Here is a 26,190-nt window from a genome sequence, read left to right on the forward strand (position 1 = left end):
CCTGTTCTTCAGTACTGTTCAGGTGTTTGGGATCTGCAGCTGGCCAGATTGAAGGAATACATCGAAGCAGTTCAGAGGCAGGCTGCTAGTTTTTTTACCGATAGCTCCAAATAACATGCACATGATATGAAGATGCTTCAGGGAAGACAATGTTCTTTCCAAGATACACTATTGAGAAAATTTAAAGAACCCACATTTGAAGCTGACCGCAGAATGAGCCTACAGCTACCAACATAAATTCTGTATAAGGGCAACAAAGATAGGATACAAGAAACCAGGACTCATATGGAGGCATACAGACAGTTGTTTTCCCACCACTCCATCTGTGAGTGGAATAGGAAAGGAAGTGACTAGTAGCAGTACAGGGTACCCTCTGCCGTGTATCATACAGTGGCTTGTGGAGTATGCATGTGTAAACATAGAAGCAAAGTTGGTAGAATACATGGCTGCCTACACAGGTGGCCCTACCCTGCTATATCCTTCTCCCTTACTGTATCATGTCCCTTCTGTATCCCAAGTACCCACCCCAACCAAAACTCACTGCAGTCAAGCTTCAGTACCAGGAGGCAACAATAGTTACACTTGTGTTAGTTGTGCTTGTGTTAATGTGCATGTGTTTTTCTGAACTGAAGGAGGACTTTATCCCATAGCTTAGTCTACTTTTAAATATATCTACCTGCTGCTCAACACCTTCTCTTTGTTGTGAGTAGCAGTCTACCATAATTAATGTTATGGTTTCATATTAAATACTTTTGGATTAAAGGAGACCACTCTCCAAAAAGCAGGAGTATTCTCTTGTTGATATGCACACGCAAAAGATACAAAACTTCCTAGGTTTCAGAGTTACCTTTTGACAAACTAGGGTAAATCACACACACACACACACACACACACACACACACACACACACACACACACACACACACAGATTTGTTCGCATGCGTGTGCCAATGTCTCTACATGATGCCAGCATGATGTAGAGGCATAGGTGTGTGTGTGTGTGTGTGTGTGTGTGTGTGTGTGTGTGTGTTTTACTCTACTTTGTAAAAGGATAACTCCGAAAGCTAACAAAATTTCCTTCCTTTGTGTGATCCTATCGTTAACTCAATGATCTCCTTTAATCCAAAATTAATTACATTATACAAGAGATTTCCTACAATAGGTTTCATATTAAGCATATTTATGCACTAAATAGGCAATTGATAGTATTCTGTGTTAAGTTACATAAGTGCTGTATTTGAAGTACTAGATAAAAACAGTAGCTGGGTACTGTAAGATGACAAGTAACAGGATTTTTGAGAGTAGCTGCTATTTTGCTGATATAATAGTAGTGAAGTAATTTAGAAGGCATTTTATTCTTCTTCTGTCATGCATTACATCTTGCTTGACCTGTTGCAGCTATGTTTGGTTCTTCCACCTTTTTACTGGTCTTCTGGTGCATCTTTTACTTTGCAGAATGTATTGCAAAAATGTAGTGGTGATCTTGACTTCTCCACATGCAACTGATGGGATATCCATTTTTGGCTGTTTTCTTCAACCCCTTTGTATGCATCAGATATTTTCAGTTCCTTCCTAGTATCTACTTCTCACTGTGGTCTTAAAGGATTTCAATTTTTTGTTCTGTAACCTTATTTTATCTTCTTTTCATTACTCATACTCCCATGTTGGTACTGACATAAGTTTATAAAATTTAAGATAATTTTCTTGCCTTACAATATTTTGAGCAGATGTAATGGTGCAGTATAGGTATCTGAGCTTCTCAGTTTTGTGTTTTTGATCCAGGTACATTAGCCAGTACTTCAAAATTTAAATCCGTCAACTTGCTCTGTGATCTTGTTTGCCATTGCTGCTTTTGTCCTTACTGGGTTTTTACCACAGACAGACACAGATTTTGTTTTTTGTTTTGATATTGACATGTTGTATATCTAACACACTTTGTATAGTTCATAGACAGGTCTATGTTGGCAGTTTTCACTGTTCTTCATTAAAATCTGATCATCTACAAGTAGCGTTGTCATTATATAATGTTGTTGGTTTAAAATGGATATGTCATTGTGTTGTTTCTTTTTTCATTGCCATACAATTTAATTGATGTGTGTGTTAAAGAACATAGACAAAAGGCTGCAATGTTGTTGAACTTCTAAGTTAATATTATCTTTTTCTTTCTTCTTTTTTTAATTATCACCAGTAATTTGGATTCTTGTATTACACAATATGTTGTGGAAGGAGAAAAGGGGTGGGGGTTGTGGGTGGCTCTACAGTCATAGCAAAGCTAGGCTTCCTAGGCAGTAAACCCTTACAAGAAAATCAGGCAATTTGGAAAGCCATAAAGTGGCAGCACCACTGTCCAACTATGCTTCGTAAAATGGGCAGGCAATATCAGAAGTTACTGGCAAGCTGCATAAGAGAGTAGGCTACACAGAAGTCCATATAATGAACTGGTACAAGAAAAAGGACAGGAACTTTGGTGTAGCATGATATGTAATCTAGAAGTAATTCTCACAATTAGCAAAGGGAAAAGATTAACATTACTTACAACTATTTATTAATACTTTAAAGAAGTAGCCTGCAGTTATCCTTCTGCTAGTTAATGCATAATTTGACGCAATCTGCAACCCTGAAGAGTCTCATTCATGATGAGATTTATGGACCACTGAATGTAGACAGACAAATAAATAGTGATACTACATTATGGTGATTTTGAATACTAGTTCAAGGATGACGAACAACAGAACTGGACAGTTTTGAGCCCAGGAGATATTTAGTATTATTAACTTCGTAAGTTATTGAGTATATATATTGAAAACACTAGACTGATACAAGAGACTCCTAAAACCATGGAATATTCCCAGTCAGATGGTGGTAATTGACTCTGAAATCTTGGCTTTGAAAATAAATAAATAACAAATTGAACAATGAAAAGTCCAGAATGGAATAACAACAATATGGAAAGAATAGATTGCTACTCACCACATAGAAGAGATATTGTGTCGAAAATAGATACAATGAAAAATTATGCTAGAAATATTTTCAGCTTATGGACAAACTCTTTCGATGTCACTCTTTACACTACCTTGAGTGACACTCACCATTAGCTACAGAAATGTGTGGTTATTGAATTGTTGATCAGTATCTCCATATTTGTATCACATTCGTTTTCACTCCCTACATACAGCCATAGTGCTAGGTGGTCTGATTCCTTCTTCTGATTTTATGTGATTTTTGTAACTATTCTGTGCAATTCTCAATGGCCCCTGTCCTTCAGTAGCTATGATTGTTCCATTGCATTTCCATATTACTACAATCACATCACCAACAGCCATCTCGAGTAACTTTAGAAGGCTTGAAATATCCCTGATGGTTTTGTTAGGTGATATCCAATGACTGGTCCACAATTGAAGTCACTAAGCTCATCTGACCATCACATTCTGCTATTATTCATTCTCTATTGACAAGACAGTACTCCCCACCTTCTTTTATACTGGCTGGTCTGCATTTCGTGACTTACAGTAGTCTGTTCTGCATTACATAGGGGTGTATGGATATTTTTGGTCAGATAGTGAACACTGGGAAATTTTTTTTTACATCTACATAGATACTGTACAAACTGCTGTCAGGTGCATGGCAGAGGACATTTGGCATTGTACCACCTGTTAGGGTTTCTCCCATTTCAGTCAGGTATGTGGCATGGTAAGAGGAACAATTAGTGCTTAAATATCTCTGTGAGTTCTGTAATTAGTCTAATGTTGTCTTGGCAGTACCTACAGGAGTGATGCACAAGGTCTGAAGTATATTCCTAGACTCCTCAGATATTAGTAGTATCTGAAACTTTGTGAGTAGGCTTTTGAGGGATGATTGGCATCTATATTCAAGCATCTGACAGTTCAGGTCTTTCAGCATTTCTGTGATGCTATCCTAAGAGACATACATACCTGTGACCATTAGTGCTGCCTGTCTTTGAATAATTAAATAACCTGAGCTTGTCCTATTTGATATGGACCTTACACACTTGAGTAGTATTCTAAAAGGAGATGCACAGGTGTAATATAAGCATTCTCCACTGTAGACTGACTGCATTTACCCACTATCCTACCACTGAACCAAAGTATTTTTTACTCCCAATTGAGCCTATGTGATCATTCCCTTTCATGACCTGTGGGTGAATTGGCAGAAAGTGGTGCACAATGAGAGTGAGGGGATGTGAATTGGAAGAAGGTGCTAGGACAGAGGAGGTGGACACTGTTGGGTGGAGAGTGTGGTGACAGTAGGCTACTGTAGGTTGAGGCTTGGATGATTTCAGGAAGCAAGAATATGGTGTGAGGATAACTCTCATCAGCTGGGAAGCAGTCTTTGAAATCAAGCACACTATGTTCAGCTGTGTGTTGTGCCACAGCGTTGTCAACTTTGCCCTTGGCCACAATTTATAGATTACCATTCATCCTGGTGGACTGCTGGTTGGTATTCATTCCAATATAAAAAGCTGTGCATTGATTGCAGCAGATGGTATATGACATGGCTGCTTTCACAGACATCCTGGACTCTGATAGGGTCATGTAGCGATAGGGTCAGAAGGACTCATGCCGGTCTGAACCTGTGCTAGGAGACCATCATTGTTTTTTCATTGAGCAAGATATCAAAGATATATGGGTTGAGAGTGGGAAATGGGCTGGAATAGGGCAGTTGTACTGGTGGCCAGATTATGGCATTACACAGCATTACATAGTCACAACCTGACTATGCCTTGTGTTCTAAGGTTTTCGGAGCACTGTGTGTGGTAGATGGTGGCACCTTCAAATTGTGGATGTGGAGCATCATCTACTACACTGATACAAGTAGGTCTACTGGGTTGGGAGTTGGTGTGAGTAGCATAAACTCCACTGGGAGCATAAAGGGTTCATTGTATGAGATTTCTGCAAGGGAAGCTCATAGGTTCTTCTTAAATTCCATATGGATGCTGAGGAACACCCATGGAAATGCCTTCATCCACAGTCCACCATGGCACATGAGAGCAGTCTTCAGAGTATGGTGTCACCACTCTACAAGCTCATTACTCTGTGGGTGGTATGTGGTTGTATGATGGTGGGTAATGCCACAGATGTGGCAGAGTGCATCAAACAGAGAATTTTTACTGGGCCCTTAGTAATGGAGGTAATTATTTCCTTGCAGTCAAAGTGAGACATCCATGCACTAATGAAAGCTCAAGCGGTGGACTCCACTGTTATGTCCTTAAGAGGCATGATCCATCCCAGTATGAGACCCAGTCAGTTATTGCAGATAGTATTTTTAGCCTTCTGATTGTGGTAGGGTGTTGATGAGGTCATGGTGTGCATGCCGAAATCGTGCACATCATATATCAGAGTAACTGAGAGGAAGCTGCATATGGAAACAGACCTTTCTGTATTGGCATGCCAGACAAGCCTGTGACTAAGTACGTCAATCATATTTTATGTTTGGTCAAATGAATTATTCAGTTACAAGCGAACCCCAGGTTGTGAAGCTGGTCAAAGATCAGTTGGTGTAAGTGGACATGGGGATGAGAGTTCAGCTGCTGTTCTGTGAGACATTGCAGAGGATGTGGCCGCATGTACCAGGAATCACTCACTGTTCAATGCAAAGAATGGAGGTATCACATTTTTCCACAGAGCTACAACATCAATGCTTACATCTCTCTTTGAAAGCCATTAATTGATTGAGATAAGTTTGAAATCTTTTCAAATGATGAAAATTGCAACAGCTGTTTCAAAATGATTTAGTAATCACAGCTAATATTATGACATTATAATCACATCTTCAGAAACAAACTGTTGTCCTAAAGAAGTAACAAAAATTGTAATTATAATTATCTTAAAACAGCAGCTACTGAATTAATATAATGTCAGTTAACAAGTGAGGTATATGGATCTTTCAAATAATAATATCTTCAAAATCTCTGTAAGGTTAAACAATGGAAGTTCCCTGCCTTCCTTAACTGCCAAGTGATTTGAAAGTTTGAAATCATTCTTCTTATACGTACATTGTCCAAACGATTTGTGAGGATCCTTACACTGTCATGTTGATAATCTCTATAGATTTGTTTGTATTGTTAAGGAAAAATATATAAAATAAATCAAGAAAAATAATCGGTCTTAGAAAATGTAAGATAGTATCAATAAAAATTATCTACATATCTGGTGGAAGCAGGAAAAAAATCTATAAAAGATATGGAAATGCAAAAGTTTTCATGGCCAGTAGCTCCTTATAGCCAAAAGAGTTGAAGGGAAAGGAAGAGGAATGAAAGAAATGATTGGCAACATTTAGGAAATGGAGAGGATTACAGAAAAGTACACACAGTCCTAAGTCAGAGAAGACTTACTGGAAGGATTGGGAGGGAAAGAATGGTTGTTATTGCCTGCACCAGACAAGATATGAAAACCTGAAAACTTAAAGGTGGAAGAAAGGGTCATAAGCAAGACACAGATTACTGGAGGGGAAAAAACAGTGTGCAATAGTCAATAAGAGAGTAATGCTAAGAGCATTATATGTGGTAGACAGGCAAAGGTGGTGAGAAAATTAGGCAGGTTGTAAAATAAACAAAACATATAGAAAAATAAAGGGGAGTGAAGAAAATGAATATTTACTGAAAGAAATGCTGAGACCATAGAAATTAACATAAATTTTTGCCATATGAGTAGTGAGAACCAAGCACATGTTGTAATGCCAGGTGGGTTGTGAGAACCAAGCACATGTTATAATGCCAATTCCCACTGTGGAGTTCTAAGAAACTGCTTTCAGGGGAGAGAAACCAAATGGCATGTGTGGTAAAACAGGTATCAAGGCCATGATTGTAATCTTGTAAAGTGTGCTCTGCAACAGGATTTTGTGTACCGGTATACAACCTCTGTCTGTACCCATTCATCCTAACTGATAACTTGATGGGAGGTCGTTCTAGTGTAGAAGGCCAATCAGTGTTTACATAACAACTGGTACACAACATGTCATTCCATAGGTGACTCTGGCTTTGATAGTATATGTTTTGCCAGTTACAGGCCTGGTATAGATAATGGTAGGAAGGTGCATCAGGCAAGTCTTATGATGGCCACAGGGGTAGGAGCCAGTCAGCCCAGTTCGGAAAGACTTCCCAGGTCATCACATCCAATTCTGGTACTGCTGTAATGATTTCATTTCTTATCAGTTAGTACTATCCTGATCTTGAATGTATTAATCAGCTGCTTCGACAAGGCTGTGACTTCCTAAAATAATGGCCTGAAATGAGGTCCATTCTGTCGACATTTTGCCCGACCTAGAATAGTTTGCACAATGGTTTTACGGTAATCTTTGCCTTGCTTATTGCCCTAAATTCCACCTTGGAGTTCTCAAGTATTCAAATCTTCTCCGGTGTAGCCACCAACAATCAGACTTTCCTTCTTAACCTGTCCAGTAAGTCTTCCATGACACAGGGTTCTGGGCAACTTTTCCGTAATTCCCCTCATTTCATAAACCTTGCCAGTCTTTTCCTTCTGTCTTCTTTTCCCTTCAAGCCTCCAGTCAATATGTAAAATAAATTATGAAAAAGTGGCAGTGTTTTAGTGTTAGTACTGACCATCTTTGCCAAATATGTTACAGTACCCAGTGAACCTGCAGACATAAAGGCTCTTATCATGGATTCAAGAACAGTTTTAGTCTCTTGGAGACCTCCACAATACCCAAATGGCAGAATACAGAAGTACAAAGTATATGTGAGATCACTGGATGGAATAAGTTTGGTTAGTATGGTCACCTGGATTTCACTAGAATATAAACATTTTTGTTGAAATAGCTTATACTGTGAAGACAAAAAATTATCTACCAGGCCTGCTCACATCATTAACATGATGAAGTCAGTTTTGTAGCTTTCTGAGTGATGGTCAGAACTTTTCAGATCTAAATTCTGTATCTCTGTTGCAGCTACATTTGCAATTGCATTGTTATTTAATGCAAAATTATTTTCAGTATTAATTCTTACATTAGAAAACACTATATGCTGACAGAAGAATGTCTTAATGTAACAGAATCAATGTGCTATAGCTGTTGTTCTCTTTATATTTTCATCTCTGAATCCTCTCTCTGCTTCCTTACAGATTACACTGATCAGCAAGGACATGAAGATCACCAACCTAATGGCTAGTATGTCCACCTTTAGCACAAAAAACAATGGTGACACATCGTGGCATGGAAGCAGTGGTACCTTGGTACATCACTGGAAGGAGTTGGCACCTCATCTTTGCACACAAGTCACCTAATTCCCGTAAATTCTGGGAAGGGGGCCAATGAGCTCTAACATCACATTCAATCACGTCCCAGATGTGTTCGATCTGGTTCACATATGGCCTGTTGTGGTGATGGCACATCAGTTGAAACTCACCACTGTGTTCCTTGAACTGCTCCATCACACTCCTGGCCTTGTGACATGGTGCATTTTGTTCAAAAATCCCGATGCTGTCGGGAAACATGATCATCATGAAAGGGTGTGCATGGTGTGCAACCAGTGTATGATACTCCTTGGGCATCGTGGTGCCTCACATGAGTTCAATTGGACCCACGGAAGCCCACATGAATGGTCCCCAGAGCATAATGAAGCTGCCACCAGCTTCTCCCTGTCCTGCAGTACACATGTCAAGCAGCTGTTCCCCGGGAATACAATGGATTCGTGCCCTCCCATTGGCACAATGAAGATGGTATTGCGATTCATCAGACCAAGTAACTCTCTGCCACAGTGCCATCATCCAGTGCTAATAGAAAGTATCGGGACTCTTCAGACCATGCAACAGTCTGCCGCTGCACTATTGTCCGGCGTCATTGGTCGTGTGCCCCTTTTAGTCACAGTTGCCATGGCCGATCATTAGAAGTGTTCAGTGCACTGTGTGTTCAGACACACTTTTACTCTGCCTAGCGTTAAAGTTTGTGTTAGTTCCACCACAGTTTGCCACCTGTCCTGTTTTACCAGTCTGACCAACCTACAATGTTGGACATCTATAACGATGGGTGGTCTCACAACCCAATGACGTCTGGACGTGGTTTCACATTGGCTTCGCCATGTGTTGAAGACACTCACCACAGCACTCCTTGAACACCCAACAAAAGTTTTGCAGTTTCTGAAATGCTTGTGCTTAGCCTGTGGGCAATCACAAATTGCCCTTGGTAAAACTCAGATAGATCACATGCTTTCCCCACTCTACACACAGACAGCACAACTACATGGATTGTGCTAGCACTAATTCCTCACCATGTGACACTGTTATCGCCTGGATGAGTTTATATCAATAGTAGATCGATGGTCGTAATGTTCTTGCTAATCAGTGTACATTCTGGAAAAACTTTTCCAACAAACAGAAATTTTGCATTACCATTTAACATTTGTAACATGTTCAAAGAATCAGTTTATGTTTTACAAGGGTCAGTCAGGAAATAACGCCTCCAACTTTTTAAGTTTTATTCTAAAAGAAAAGTAAAAGCCATATACATAGGTCAACAGCTACAACATTCCGGATTCATTTGCCACTTTTGAATATAATCACCATCTTTGTTGACTTTTTTTTCCAGCTTGAAACAAAAGGGGTGAAAATCATGGCAATGGTTCATGACCTTAAAGGTCAGTCATATTCTTTATCAAAACTTGCAACATCCCCATTATTCTAAGTAGCTTATGCCCACTTATTCCTTGTTGCATGAAAGGAATGTAGTAAATGAGCATGAAACTGAAATGTCCTCCATTCATTGAATCTGCAATCACAACAACAAATATCAGCTGATTCTTCTTGAAATGTCAAGTCCAAAGCAACATCTTAATAACAGATATTTCCTTCTTATCATTTACATCCTTTGACTTTAAGGTCACTAACTATAAAGCACTAATTGAAATAAATTCAAACATAATGAAAAACAAGAAAAGAGAGAGAAAAAGCTCTGTAGCATTTAGAAACAATCATTGTAATTTTAACTTGGAGATATTGTAGGAGCCATAGAAACCTTAAGCCAGAAAAATTGGGACAGGATTTGAACAGTTATACCCTTTATTGCAAATGTATTATTGTGCGCATCGCTCATTACAAAGCATTTTAATTATGTTTACAGCATCAATGGGAACCTTAATTCCTCTCCTTTATACACAGTTCTCTGAATATCATAGGTCTTATGAGTATGATATCTATTTTTATTGATTAATATGTAATCTTACACTCTAGGACAAGGACAACTTTGAAATCCCTGCAGAACAGACATTTTACACTATCTCTCATTTGGAGCTGCACCATCGTTATGAATTCTGGGTGTCAGCATTTACAGCAGTAGGAGAAGGTGCTGGATCCAGACATATTGTGCAGGCTCCAGCAAGTCATGTACCTGCACGAATAGCATCTTTCACACAACAGGTGATAGCTGTACTTCATGAAGACTTGCACCTCTCTTGCCACTCTGTTGGAGAACCTGCACCACTTCGCCTCTGGAGAAAGAAGTAAGTATTTGTTTTTGTAAGTAATATATGTTTCATTATATTTGCAATAATGGCTGTCTGCAGAACTTTATCCAAGGGAGAGCAAGATTCTAAAATTGCCAGTTTACGTATAACTGATTTGGTGAGTTTCGTACATGTCATGCCTCATAAACTAAATTTAAATGATGTACATAATACACACTTAATCTCAAATGTTTGTCAGTTATTCATTCAGTGAAATGCCTATTTTACATTTTCATGTGGTCCAGACTTCAAAAATGCAAAATTGAGGAAAACATTAAAACCCCCAAAATATGAGCAAAACCATGTAATTGGCATATATGATTAAAAATTGTAATCCTCTTAAATATACACTGAAATGTTTACGCAGTAATTTGTGGTAATGAATTTCAACAGTTCTTTAAAAAAATCACAGATGTGTAACAGCAAGTAAAAACACATGAAGAAATTGAAATTGGTACCTGGGTACAAAGTAATTGAACTTTTCTCAATATGCTGCAACCATAAGCTATACGTTAAAACACATGTGGTGAATTAAACTGAAAACTGTGAAGTGCAGAATCTAAAGATGCATTACACTGAGCTTGAAACATGTTTTCAAAACACAAAACCATGCGAATACGTTGAACGCAGGCTGTCTCCCAGTTCCTGTGGTTTGTGACAGAGTGAAAGCTGTTTGAGTTGCGGGCAATGGGCAGTTGCAACTAGTTTTGACTGATTGAAGGAAATTATTCTGACTAGCTCCAAAGCCTCAAATAATCCTGCTCCAAAGAGATCAGTGCATGCATGCGCAGACCGTTTTGTGTTCAGGCTTGTAGCATTCTTATTGAAGAAAATAAGTCCTAGGTTCCTTTTAAAGAAACTGTATATCTCAAACTTGTGAAAATTTGATACATCCAAGTGTAATTTTATTTCCTTGAGGGACTTTTTGGAGAAATGTGTTACATATACAGGGTGATAGTTATTAAAATTAAACTTTCAAAACACTGTAGGAATAACATCACTGGTCAGAATGACATCAAATTGGAACGTAATAGCATCAGAGAAGGGGGAAAACGTATGGCAGCAGAAAAAAAAATAGTGTGAAAATTGATCAGTAGATGGTGATGTATTTGTCAGAATACATAAATTAAAACAATTGTGATGCGCACGACCCATTGAAGTTGGTATAAAACATGCTGGGTACATGGCTTTTCCTTGTTTCACATCTGTGAAATTCGCCTTGACTGTCTCAATGCAGGATCACACTCTGCTTGTAAAGCTGTATTACAGGAATTATGACACATCACTCTGCAGACGTTCTGGACACTGACGGGTTCGAAACAGAGTTGGTCTGATGACTGCCGTGAGTCCAGAGAAAATGATTTGGAAATTCGAAAAGACTGCTTCTTTTGGTGTACCTGGTAGAGGGAGGAAAAGAAATTGATTTGACATCAGTGGAAGCGGTGGCCACAGCAATGCAGGAGGAGACGAGTGGTGGTGTGCAAATGTGTAGTGCATGGAGAATTGCCCGAACATTGGACACAAATGTGAGCATTGTGTGTAAAAACCTATGAAACATCCTTCTTTGCTATCCATTCAAAATTACCAATGTGCAGGAGTTGCTTTCTGTTGAACTGCCAGCAAGAGAGAACTTTGCCTTAGAATTTCTTGCTTTCATGGAAATGGAAGATTTTGTGGACAGACTAAGCCCATTCCATCTGACAGGTTATGCCAATACACAGAATTTTTGAATCTGGGCAACGGGAAATCCGTGCACAAATCAACCAGTACCACTTCATCCTGAAAAGGTTACTGTGTGGTGCGGGTTTACAGCTTCATTTATCATAGGGCCATATTTTTTGGAAAAGACAGGTGCTTATGGTTCTGTTACCTGTACAGTAACTGGTAAGTGCTATGAGTGTCTTTCAAGCAACCACGGCATTCCAGGTCTCCAACAATGTGGATGTGTGAATGAGATCATTTTTATGTAAGATGGCGCACCTCCGCACATTGCACATCCAGTTAAGCAGCTGCTGAAGCGCCATTTTGGAAATGCTAGAATTATCAGCCGCCATTTCTGTACAGCCTGGCAGTCCCGTTCACCTGCTCTTAATCCGTGTGACTTTTGGCTGTGGGGCTATCTGAAAGACATTGTGTGCAGTGTTCTGATTGTAAACTTAGCTGCTTTGAAGGCATGCATTGTGCAACACAATCTGAATGTGACTCTGGAAACACTTTGATGAGTTGTGGAATATGCTGCTTCTCGATTTCGGCTTGTTGCAAAAAACAGTGAACAGCATACTGAACTTGTTTTGCTCCAATCACATGGAAATTAATAATTCAATTTGATTTTGATTTATGCTTTTTATGCGGTTTTTGGACTCAGGACAATTAAAATCTGATTTTTCCCATCCAATATAATATGACCTTACCGTGGCGCATGGGCTTACATAACTAAAAGTATCACACCTATACACCCATGTTGTTTAACATCAAATGTACACCTTAGGCATTGTTGTATGATTCATTTGTTGTTTGTAGTTTTTAAATTATGATGCTTACAGCTCCATCTATTGGTACATTTTGTAACTATTTATTTTTCTTCTGCCATACGTTTTCCCCTTTCTCCAATAATATTCTGTTGCAATTTGGCATCATCCTGAACAGTGGTGTTATTTCTACAGCAGTTTCAAAGTTTAAATTCAATTATAATTACCCTGTATATGTGTGGTATGAAAAGTAAAAGGATCTCACTATCCTCTGTTCTACATCTACATCTACACTGATACTCCGCAATCCACCATATGCTACTTGGCAGAGGGTACCCTGTACCACTACTAATCATTTCCTTTCCTGTTCCCCTGTAAAAGTCACATTTATAATAATAAATTTTCTCTCTTCTGTGCAAGGATCTGACGACAAGAGCTGATACTTGGGGGTCACGTGCTATACTCATTGATAAAAATGATACATGCACATTAAGTTGGCACACTTTAGAGGGGGGGATGGCATAGATAGAAATAAGCATGCTCTGCTATTACACATATATTAGTGAAATTAAGCTGCATACCAGATTCTTAACCAGTGAACCCATTGCAGCACTCCCTACCAACAATAATGTTTCTTCAAATTAGGTAAACTTAGGTAATTTACAGCATTTATTACATTGTTGTTTATCAAAATTGGTACTAATTATCTGCAATGTGTTGCCAATCAGCAACAAAATTTGTGTTACCAAAATCAATGAAATAAGCTGATCAAATTTTTTCATCATATGCATATAATCCCTCCCCATGAACCATGGACCTTGCCGTTGGTGGGTAGGCTTGCGTGCCTCAACGATGCAGATGGCCGTACCATAGGTGCAACCACAACGGAGGGGTATCTGTTGAGAGGCCAGACAAACATGTGGTTCCTGAAGAGGGGCAGCAGCCTTTTCAGTAGTTGCAGGGGCAACAGTCTGGATGATTGACTGATCTGGCCTTGTAACATTAACCAAAACGGCCTTGCTGTGCTGGTACTGCGAACGGCTGAAAGCAAGGGGAAACTACAGCCGTAATTTTTCCCCAGGACATGCAGCTTTACTGTATGATTAAATGATGATGGCGTCCTCTTGGGTAAAATATTCCGGAGGTAAAATAGTCCCCCATTCGGATCTCCGGGCGGGGACTACTCAAGAGGACGTCGTTATCAGGAGAAAGAAAACTGGCGTTCTATGGATCGGAGCGTGGAATGTCAGATCCCTTAATCGGGCAGGTAGGTTAGAAAATTTAAAAAGGGAAATGGATAGGTTAAAGTTAGATATAGTGGGAATTAGTGAAGTTCGGTGGCAGGAGGAACAAGACTTTTGGTCAGGTGATTACAGGGTTATAAATACAAAATCAAATAGGGGTAATGCAGGAGTAGGTTTAATAATGAATAAAAAAATAGGAGTGCGGGTTAGCTACTACAAACAGCATAGTGAACGCATTATTGTGGCCAAGATAGACACAAAGCCCATGCCTACTACAGTAGTACAAGTTTATATGCCAACTAGCTCTGCAGATGATGAAGAAATAGATGAAATGTATGACGAGATAAAAGAAATTATTCAGGTAGTGAAGGGAGACGAAAATTTAATAGTCCTGGGTGACTGGAATTCGTCAGTAGGAAAAGGGAGAGAAGGAAACATAGTAGGTGAATATGGATTGGGGGGAAGAAATGAAAGAGGAAGTCGCCTTGTAGAATTTTGCACAGAGCATAACTTAATCATAGATAACACTTGGTTCAAGAATCATAAAAGAAGGTTGTATACCTGGAAGAATCCTGGAGATACTAGTAGGTATCAGATAGATTATATAATGGTAAGACAGAGATTTAGGAACCAGGTTTTAAATTGTAAGACATTTCCAGGGGCAGATGTGGATTCTGACCACAATCTATTGGTTATGAACTGCAGATTGAAACTGAAGAAACTGCAAAAAGGTGGGAATCTAAGGAGATGGGACCTGGATAAACTGACTAAACCAGAGGTTGTACAGAGTTTCAGGGAGAGCATAAGGGAACAGTTGACAAGAATGGAGGAAAGAAATACAGTAGAAGAAGAATGGGTAGCTTTGAGGAATGAAGTAGTGAAGGCAGCAGAGGATCAAGTAGATAAAAAGGCGAGGGCTAGTAGAAATCCTTGGGTGACAGAAGAAATATTGAATTTAATTGATGAAAGGAGAAAATATAAAAATGCAGTAAATGAAGCAGGCAAAAAGGAATACAAACGTCTCAAAAATGAGATCAACAGGAAGCGCAAAATGGCTAAGCAGGGATGGCTAGAGGACAAATGTAAGGATGTAGAGGCTTATCTCACTAGGGGTAAGATAGATACTGCCTACAGGAAAATTAAAGAGACCTTTGGAGAGAAGAGAACCACTTGTATGAATATCAAGAGCTCAGATGGCAACCCAGTTCTAAGCAAAGAAGGGAAGGCAGAAAGGTGGAAGGAGTATATAGAGGGTTTATACAAGGGCGATGTACTTGAGGACAATATTATGGAAATGGAAGAGGATGTAGATGAAGACGAAATGGGAGATAAGATACTGCGTGAAGAGTTTGACAGAGCACTGAAAGACTTGAGTCGAAACAAGGCCCCGGGTGTAGACAACATTCCATTAGAACTACTGTCGGCCTTGGGAGAGCCAGTCATTACAAAACTCTACCATCTGGTGAGCAAGATGTATGAGACAGGCGAAATACCCTCAGACTTCAAGAAGAATATAATAATTCCAATCCCAAAGAAAGCAGGTGTCAACAGATGTGAAAATTACCGAACTATCAGTTTAATAAGTCACAGCTGCAAAATACTAACGCGAATTCTTTACAGACGAATGGAAAAACTGGTAGAAACGGACCTCGGAGAAGATCAGTTTGGATTCCGTAGAAATGCTGGAACACGTGAGGCAATACTAACCTTACGACTTATCTTAGAAGAAAGATTAAGAAAAGGCAAACCTACGTTTCTAGCATTTGTAGACTTAGAGATAGCTTTTGACGATGTTAACTGGAATACTCTCTTTCAAATTCTGAAGGTGGCAGGTATAAAATACAGGGAGCGAAAGGCTATTTACAATTTGTACAGAAATCAGATGGCAGTTATAAGAGTCGAGGGGCATGAAAGGGAAGCAGTGGTTGGGAAAGGAGTGAGACAGGGTTGTAGCCTCTCCCCGATGTTATTCAATCTGTATATTGAGCAAGCAGTAAAGGAAACAAAAGAAAAATTCGGAGTAGGTATTAAAATTCATGGAGAAGAAGTAAAAACTTTGAGGTTCGCCGATGACATTGTAATTCTGTCAGAGACAGCAAAGGACTTGGAACAGCAGCTGAACAGAATGGACAGTGTCTTGAAAGGAGGATATAAGATGAACATCAACAAAAGCAAAACGAGGATAATGGAATGTAGTCAAATTAAATCGGGTGATGCTGAGGGAATTAGTTTAGGAAATGAGACACTTAAAGTAGTAAAGGAGTTTTGCTATTTAGGGAGTAAAATAACTGATGATGGTCGAAGTAGGGAGGATATAAAATGTAGACTGGCAATGGCAAGGAAATCGTTTCTGAAGAAGAGAAATTTGTTAACATCGAATATAGATTTAAGTGTCAGGAAGTCGTTTCTGAAAGTATTTGTATGGAGTGTAGCCATGTATGGAAGTGAAACATGGACGATAACTAGTTTGGACAAGAAGAGAATAGAAGCTTTCGAAATGTGGTGCTACAGAAGAATGCTGAAGATAAGGTGGGTAGATCACGTAACTAATGAGGAGGTATTGAATAGGATTGGGGAGAAGAGAAGTTTGTGGCACAACTTGACTAGAAGAAGGGATCGGTTGGTAGGTCATGTTTTGAGGCATCAAGGGCTCACAAATTTAGCATTGGAGGGCAGCATGGAGGGTAAAAATCGTAGAGGGAGACCAAGAGATGAATACACTAAGCAGATTCAGAAGGATGTAGGTTGCAGTAGGTACTGGGAGATGAAGAAGCTTGCACAGGATAGAGTAGCATGGAGAGCTGCATCAAACCAGTCTCAGGACTGAAGACCACAACAACAACAACAACATGCATATAATCAAGACATGTAAAAGAAAACAAGATGTTGCAGAGGAATGTGGTGTCAAGAACAATTAAGAATGTCTTCAGTTTTAATATTTTGTATAACTGGTTCTCCAAGAAGTGCCAACCACAAGTGGGAAGCAGGAACATTTGACGGAATTTCGTTCATCTTGATCAATGTTTTTGGAAAGCATGCAACTGCCCTTCATTCTTTAAATATGGTATTGGAACACTGTATTATTTATATATTTTTTTGTGTTTTGCATGACATGTTTTGAGAATTTCTCATCATCATGATCAAATATTTACATTAGTATCTTTGTTTTGTGCTGCTTTTCTTGCACTGCAGCTGTCTTTTTGTGGTTATAGGATGCTGTGCTATCTCCATTATGCAGAAAACCAGACATATGCAAATCATTCATACTGTTCGTGAAATTTTAGTGTGTTTGTGCATGTGTTTATCTCTGTAATGTAGAAGGCACAGTACTGTACCATAACCTCAAAAGATGACACCATACAGTGCAAGAAAGGCACAACACACATGCAAATAGGACATAAAATACTTACATAAATATTTTAACTTGCCAATGAGAATAAATTCTCAAAACATGTAGTGCTAAGCACAAAAAAAATACACTGTTTCGTTATTTAAATCAGAAACATTTGAACAACACAAAGAGAACAGAGGTCTCAGCTAGCACTACAGATAGATATTTTCTTTATAGGGACCTTGATTAGAGGTTTTTCCCAATTATCTACTTGTCTTTTGTCAAAACAGCATCTCCGTAGATGTAAAGCCAGTTGAGCTATATGGGAGATCGTTAGCAACTTGCCAGAATGGGGAACGTATTTGATCCACCTTTTGTGTTTGTGAGGGGTGTAAGTTCAGATAAATTTGTTAAATTCTTTAAATATTCCCCAAGGGACTTGCTTGTAGGGAAAACATGGATACAAGTATATGTTTAATGTTATGAGTGTTCATGAATTCTTTCCAACGGTTGCCTGTAAAATACAGTGTGTTCTCCATCAACAGTATTTCCGGCTTTCCTACTCAGGATAGATAATCCATGATGAATCTGATGATGGTGCTCGCCATCACTGACCACAGAGTGTACAATTTGACAGGCTGTCATATAGTGCTACAACATATCTTACACCTCCTTTCCCTTGTGGATACGGTCCATCTGCATCCAAGGGTCTTTCAGGTAGTGTCAGGTGTAGTTCAATTAGTTTTGACTTATTTGTAAGCTTAGCCTTCTGACACACAACAGATTTCTGTATTACGTGCAGAACATTTCATCTTAAATTTGGATAGTACTAATAAGTGCTTATCTTACTAAGGCACTTGGAGATACCACAGTGACTCCAAACATAGTGAGTGTGTAACATGAAGTCATTAATGTGATCTTCTGGTAAACAGACACACCACTCTCTCTGTGCTGGGTGGCGTTGGTGAAAAAATAAATCTTGGTAAATCTTAATTTTTTTTTTTAACCTGTCATCATTGTTCTGCACCAGTTTTAGCCTTATCTTTCACCATCTGGGATCCTTCTGCTGTATTTGCACCATGCTTTTAGACATCCTAGCATAGTATGGCTGTTGTGTTTTATCTTTCATAACAAAACCCTAATGTCTGAATTGTTCTCCATGAATTCCAACCACAAGCAAAATGCTTTGTAAAGGGAAGCTATCAATTTGAATAGGATACCATGCCTGCAATTTTACACCTTTACACTTACCACCTACAGCTGTTTGCATTTTACAGTTTTGGACTGGAAGCACCAGTATGTGTCATAATTTCTGTAATTTGTCGAACAGACTCTGTGAAATTATATTCGTGGTAGCTCCGGGCCACATCCATGTTGGCGACATCTTGTGCCTGGCTATCAGGCAATGGACTGGAAACAGTGTGCCTAAGTTTTGTACTCATCTCTCGAGAATTTTACAAAATGGCTAAATAGACAAATACTTTTGAAAATGAAATATTCCATTTGTAATAGTGAAGATACCACTGAAAACCTATTCAGTAGTGCCTCGCCAACACATATCAAAATATATTGTTGGCATAGTTCAATTGTATACACACATCTCCATAAAATTAATGTTCTGTTCAAATGTCTACGTATTTTACGAGAATGCTTCAATTTGGGAATTGATTTAAGGAAGGTACTATGATCACTATTGGCAGAAACATTACTAAGCGCAGCCATGCACACAACATGATCATGAATTTTCCTATCTTTCATTGGCTTTTACACTCCGTCCAGAATTAATTCACCAATTGATTATGTTGAATCATTTGCACATAGTGTGATTTCCATCCTCGTTATGATAATATAGTAATTCCATTCATGAATGGAACAGAGAAAGATAACAATTAGTATAGCAGAAAATTTACAAAATCACATAATTATTTTAAAATACTACAAACTAGCTACTCTCTCCCAATAGTGGCGCCCTAGTATAGGGCACCAGATATAGTGGTTGGGGAAGAGAGATTCAGAGCTGAAGTAATTATCATTTAGCCACACCAGACTTTGTATGCTCAGAAACATGCACAGGTGTGGATGCGTGCATGTTAAGAAACATTGTGGCAGTTCTGGAACATTAATTCAATGTTAATTCCCTTGAGTTTTGGTGTACAGCTTAATATTCACCCTGTCTCCTCAATGTTGTACAACATTGCCAGCATGGATGTGGCAGCTGGGCTCTCTTTGTTTTGACTTTTTCTCTGAGAAAGTCCATTTAAAAACGCAAGTCCTCATCACATTGGGAGGTGGAGGTTAGGACATAGCTCAGTAGGAAAATGAAAACTTGCAACTTCCACATATAATAACTTTTAAGTAATACAATACTGGGAAAATGCAATTTCATATGTCTTAATCACCCCTGCTCAAAAGACCAACAGACGTTGAGATTGGTTGAGGGAAAAAAATGAGGTACATGAAATAACTGATGATAGTTTAGCCTTCAATTTTCTGTTAACTTACTCAGATAATAATACCTCCCCATGATATCTTTGTCACACAGGGATGGGGTGAATATTTATTTATATGTGCAGGCCATCTTAATAAACTACACAGTACACCATTTGAACTTCGAGCTCATTGCTTTCTGTAGTGAAAACAGCAGGTTTTGTGAAAGCATGTTTACCCGCACAAGTTTTCCTTCGCAGGATGTATTTATTTACACAAATGAATATAAAATAAAGTTAAGCCTGCTGTGATTTCAGTGTTTCTCTGTCTGAACATCAGTTATATTTGTAACAATCCGTCTGCCATTACAGTGCATTAAACACCATTGAGTACTGCAACAAAGACAAACAAGTCATTGTACAACTATTCACTGATCACATCCCATTAACAGTGATGCAGCACATAGCAAATAGAGTAGCCTATATTGGCTGCAGTCAATAGAGGCATGATATGTTACAGATTCCATGGACAGGCTTTGTGCAGAGCAGCTGTAAGTAAAATTAGTGCATGGTAGTGAAGGGCATATATGGTATAACCATATACATTAAACCTAAATGGATTCTGTGGGCAATCCACTTGGTATACACCAATCACATCAGCTGTACTTTGGAATAAGCTGCCAAGTAAGCTTTTGTTTATTACTCCATAAGCTAGAAGCCACTGCATTAGTGTGACATTACCTTGCTATACAGTTATTGGATGCAGTTGGAAATCAAACATTCAAGATGTTACAAATATCTGAGATGTTGTAATCCAGCAGTTTTCACCATATTTCAAATTTTTCAGTTTATTCCACCATGTAGGCTTTAAATTTTTGCTCTTTTTGAGGTGAGCATAAAATGAAAAAACACTCAAAGAACAGCATGCTTTTAGGTATAATTTTTGACAGTAGTATGCTGGAAATGCCTCAATTATCTCGTACATCATTAGCAGAAGTGATAGTGTTTTCAGTTATATACTCTACAGTATCACTAGTGGCAAAAATCACTTTTTTCCTAATAGATTTATTAGATGATGTAAAGTTTTGAAATTTCTTTCTTGTGTGTTTATGGATTTGCAATTTGGTATGTCAGTTGATTTTATGAGTGTTCATAAAATTGTTACCTATGAGGAGAAGAGTTTATACTTTATAATCCAGTGCTGTAGGACTTTCAAATGTTTTCTAGGCTAAGGTCTGTAAACTTATCATGTGTGTTAGTGTGGTGAGGTGGCTGTATTGGCTGCTGGGTGACGTAACAAATTGCCAGCTCACTAGCCAGAAATAACCAATGTTTCCTTGATCCTGACCAAGTGGATTCTTCGAGTCTCTGTGTTGGAATTTAAAAGGTTGATGATCGATATTGTTGATAAATACATGCAAAAAGATGAGTCTCAGTTACAAGTGGCACAAGAAAAGGTGGCGGTGGGGTCTCTTCATCATGTATTGACTCGGTCCAAAGCACTTCACGTTGACTGTCCTATTCTTCCATTGCTGCCGCAACCTAGCAGTAGTTTTATCATTATTGCATGGTGAAGCTAAATGTTGGAAGTTGTGATGACAATGCCAATTATGCATTACATCAGCATTTCCTCTCTCAAGTCTCCCCTCTCTGAAATATCCTAAAATATTCCCTTAACTTCACCAGCCAGAATCCATGGTGCAAAATAGTATAGACATGCATATTCAAATGCAGAGATATGTAAACAGGCAGAATACGGCACTGCAGTTGGCAACGTCTGTGTAAGACAACAAGTGTTTGATGCAGTTGTTAGATCAGTTACTGTTGCTACAATGGCAGGTTATCAAGATTTAAGATAGTTTGAATGTGGTGTTATATTCGGCACATGAGCGATGGGACACAGCATCTCCGAGGTAGCAATTAAGTGGGGATTTTCCAGTGTGACCATTTCACGAGTGTACCATGAATATCAGGAATCCAGTAAAACATCAAATCTTCAACATCATTGCAGCCTGAAAAAGATCCTGGAAGAACGGGACCAATGACAACTGAAGAGAATCATTCAACGTGACAGAAGTACAACCTTTCTGCAGACTGCTGTAGAGTTCAATGCTGGGCCATCAACAAGTGTCGGCGTGTGAACCATTCAACATAACATCATCGATATGGGCTTTCAGAGCCAAAGGCCGATTCATGTACAATTGATGACTACCTGACACAAAATATTACAGCTTGCCTGGGCCCGTCAACACTGGCGTTGGACTGTTGATGACTGGAAACATGTTACTTGGTCAGAAGAGTCTCATTTCAGATTGTATTGAGCAGATGGACATGTATGGGTATGGAGACAACCTCATGAATCCATGGATCCTGTATGTCACCAGGGGACTGGTGGAGGCTCTGTAATGGTGTGGGGCATGTGCATTTGGAGTGATATGGGACCCCTGATATGTTTGGAAATGACTCTGACAGGTGACATGTACATAAGCATCCTATCTGATCAGCTGCATACATTATGTCCATTATGCATTCCAACAGACTTGGGCAATTCCAGCAGGACAATGTGACACCACATACATGAAGAAATGCTACAGAGTGGCTCCAGGAACACTCTTCTGAATTTAAACACTTCTACTGGCCACCAAACACCCCATACATGAACATTATTGAGCATATATGGGATGCTTTGCAATGTACTGTTCAGAAGAGATCTATACCCCCTCATGCTCTTAGGCATATATGGTCAGCCCTGCAGGATTCAGTGTCTCATTTCACTCCATCACTACGTCAGAAATTAATCAAGTCCATGCCACATCGTGTTGCAGCAGTTCTGCAAGCCCGCAGGGGCTCTACATGATATTAGGCAGGTGTACCAGTTTCTTTGGCTCTTTGGTGTAGATCGAATTCAGTCACATCAAATGTCAGTAGAAAGAAAACGAGATGAAGACTAGTGAGACAGCAAGTAAGAATATAGAACTGAAGTAAAACTTACTAGGAAGGAATGTAAAATTGAGGGATTTTTAGCACTGATCTTATGGTTTTTTTTACAGGGATTACAAATTTATGGTGTAGAATCATGAGAAACTTAAGAATGGAGAACAGAAAATTCAATTCAGACTGATATGAAAATAGAAATCTGATCTAACCATCTGAAATTACATCCTCGTGTAATTAAATGAAGCATATCTAAAGAGTTTACTGAAAAAGATGATATGCTATCGTAAGTCATACCATGGTTGTTCAAAGCCTGTCCAGCTATCGACATTTAGTTTTCTGTGAGTTCTCAAAATTGAATGGTGTGAATGTTGGTCATTTCCTTTGAAAAGACATGGCCAATTTCAGTCCCCATGCCTTCCCAATTGGAACTTGTATTCTGTTTCCAATGAAACTGTCATTGACAAGATGTTAAACCTTGATTAACCCCCCAATGAGTTAGGAACTAAAGCTAGAAAAGATTCACAATATTATTCATTTACAAATAACATTTGATTGAGACTGGGAACTAAACATCTGAAATAGACATAAAAATCAAATTCGTTCAGAAAATCTTGTTGGACATCAGCAATAATAACTAGTGATAAATGTTACAGATTAATGCTCATCAAAGTGGAGGAGGAGGATTACATGTTAAAAAATAAAAATGTTTATTTAACTCTGATGTCAAGTACAACATTTTTATTGGTTACAAAACTTAATATCTGATGTTAATTAATTAAATGCGTTATTTGAATGACTTTCATTTTTTAATGCTGGTGGGTATAATAGAATTTGAGCAGAATATGTTTTGGAAGCTACATTTACAAGGGTAACCCAGGCTTAAATTTGACAACTTATGCAGCACATTCCAAAACAGGCATCAAATTGGCTTTTAGAACAGACTCTTAACGGCCTGTCACTGCACATTATTTTGCATCCTTGACAACTGGACTGCAGAAGTCATAACTCAGTTGCTGCATGTTGCTCTGTGTTGCAAAACATACAATTTGAGAAGGTTACAACTCCAGGAGGAGATATTTTTTAACCTTGAAATTCTTACCTTTTTTTGTATTCTAGTGCAGAAGATGGCATTTCTTCGTTTCGTTGGTGCATTTGTGTCAACAGATGAAACATGAATGAACACATTGAAAATAAATAGAGTAGTCATTTTCTTCAGAATCTTACAAAAAGTAATCTCAGCAAACTTATTCTCAGACAAAAGTTAAGCTACTTGGTGACAGAGTTGTACAGCATAGGAAATTGCTATCCTTCTGAGAATTTGGGGTTGGATGTCAGACAGGTATACTGTAACTATTTTTACTTTGTGTTGGCTGTTGAAACTGCACATTGACAATGACTTTGCAAGGAAGGGACAGAGAACAGGTGAGGACTTAACCTAAGAAATGGTGTAATCTCCCATCAACAGCCTGACAATCAAACAAAGCCAAGCTTTGTAATGCCTACTAAACCCACAATGTTTTCTGTTGCGTTCACTAGTGCTGAATCTGCACTTTAGACTGTTATTTTTAGAAATGAATAAGAATTTTTTAAACATTAAAAGGTCTGTACTCTAGAAACTGGAAGGGCCAAGTCTACCCTCTTTCCCCCATTGCAGATGCTCATTGCTGTAGTATAGATTATTAACTAGCTGTCAGACTAAAACATTTTCCCCAATAATGCCCTGATATATTTATAGACCGGCCACATGATTATACTAATTTTGTCCTGCTAGTTGCAATTGTTCATGGTCAAGACCACACTTTGATTTCGTTAGTAGAATAATGAATAAATAAACAAAAGATCCAAGTAGTAGAAAGTGAGAGCAAAACTCTACTGCCTAGTTTGTCATTTGTTTCAAGTTTTGACTGTTTAACATCAGATTAATTATTTTGTTGGGGGTAAGGAAACCCCTCTGTTTTACAAATCACATTTCTAGTTCGTTGCGTGGGGGTAGACGTGTGGTCTGAGGTTATGGTTTGGGCGGCTTCCCCCTTTGGAGGTTCGAGTCCTGCCTTGGGCATGGGTGTGTGTGTTGTCTGTCCTTAGCATAAGTTACTTTAAGTTAGATTAAGTAGTGAGTAAGCCTAGAGATTGATGACCTCAGCAGTTTGCTCCCATAGTCCTTACCACAAATTTCAAAAAAATTTCTAGTTCTGAAATTACATGTATACTTGTTTTTCAAGTATCTATTTGAGGTTTTTGAGTGCTAATGGGTATATGTGGTGTTATTGTTCCATGTTTATTGCTCGTATTTAAACATGCAGGGATCCAGATCACGCCAAATGCATCCATTCTTTGGAAAGAGCTATATCAACCTCAGAAATAAATGCGAATTCCTGTAGCAACAAAGAGTGATTAAATTTATAATAGTAAGCTAGGTATTGGATCTATCTTGGATGTGTTTTACCTGTTTTGCCGCAGATTTTATTAGTTTCTGCTTTTGTAAGTTTTACATCTATTTCAATAAGTTTTCAGTAATAGGTCCTAATGATGAGGCACATCACAGACTGTAAACTTCAAACAGAAAGAAGGTCTTGTAAATAATAGATTTCTGCTATCAGTCGTCCTTTTTATATTTTATTGGCAGATCTAGATTTCAGCTAGAAACTAGCCACTCTCAATGCACTATCATTTTTGATCAATGCATGTAATGCCTGTTGGTCGGGCTTCATCTACCGTTCATTGAGTACTGTATTCAATGAACTGTGGATGAAGCCTGACCAACAGGCATTACATGCATTGATCAAAAATGATAGTGCATTTAGAATGGCTAGTTTCTAGCTGAAATCTAGATCTTCCAATAAAATTTAGAAAGGATGACTGATAGCTGAAATCTATTATTTACAAGTCAATATAACAGTCGCTCCGTGCAACAACCTTCTGAATGGAAGGTAACGTGAGAAAGAAGACCATCAGGAACATATTGTGGCTATAGAGTTACTTTTTTAACTATAAATTCAAAACACTAATTTACATTGTCATGTAAGACAAAGACTATATTATGAGACTTTGTATCTATTTTAAGAACATTACCGCTAACTGATAAAATACAATTTTCTGCCAAACAGTGAAAAACCAGTACAAGGCAGCAGTGTGAAAATTAATGACGAATGGCAGCTTTACATCAGTCCAGTTACAGCTTTACATGCTGGGAATTACACATGCTCTGTGGAAAACATATTTGGGAAAGATGAGATTACATACTATGTGACAGTTCAAGGTAACTTAAGAAATATATATCTACTTTTTGGATGTGTTGAAAATTTTCTATTTG

The 26,190-nt window shown here is 38.5% G+C and overlaps 1 protein-coding gene across 3 annotated transcripts in view; it reads left to right on the forward strand.

Annotated features, from left to right (window-relative positions):
- LOC124596510 (Down syndrome cell adhesion molecule-like protein Dscam2) overlaps nt 1-26,190 on the forward strand; it is a 270,374-nt gene that overhangs the window by 141,254 nt on the left and 102,930 nt on the right. For all 3 annotated transcript variants that reach the window (XM_047135673.1, XM_047135675.1, XM_047135674.1), the window contains exons 10-12: nt 7,603-7,742; nt 10,200-10,468; nt 25,985-26,136. In XM_047135673.1, the coding sequence (XP_046991629.1) occupies nt 7,603-7,742; nt 10,200-10,468; nt 25,985-26,136 (561 nt within the window). The remainder of the gene's footprint in view (nt 1-7,602; nt 7,743-10,199; nt 10,469-25,984; nt 26,137-26,190) is intronic.

The sequence above is a fragment of the Schistocerca americana genome, chromosome 2, assembly GCF_021461395.2.
Source record: "Schistocerca americana isolate TAMUIC-IGC-003095 chromosome 2, iqSchAmer2.1, whole genome shotgun sequence".
Taxonomy (NCBI): Eukaryota; Metazoa; Arthropoda; class Insecta; order Orthoptera; family Acrididae; genus Schistocerca; species Schistocerca americana.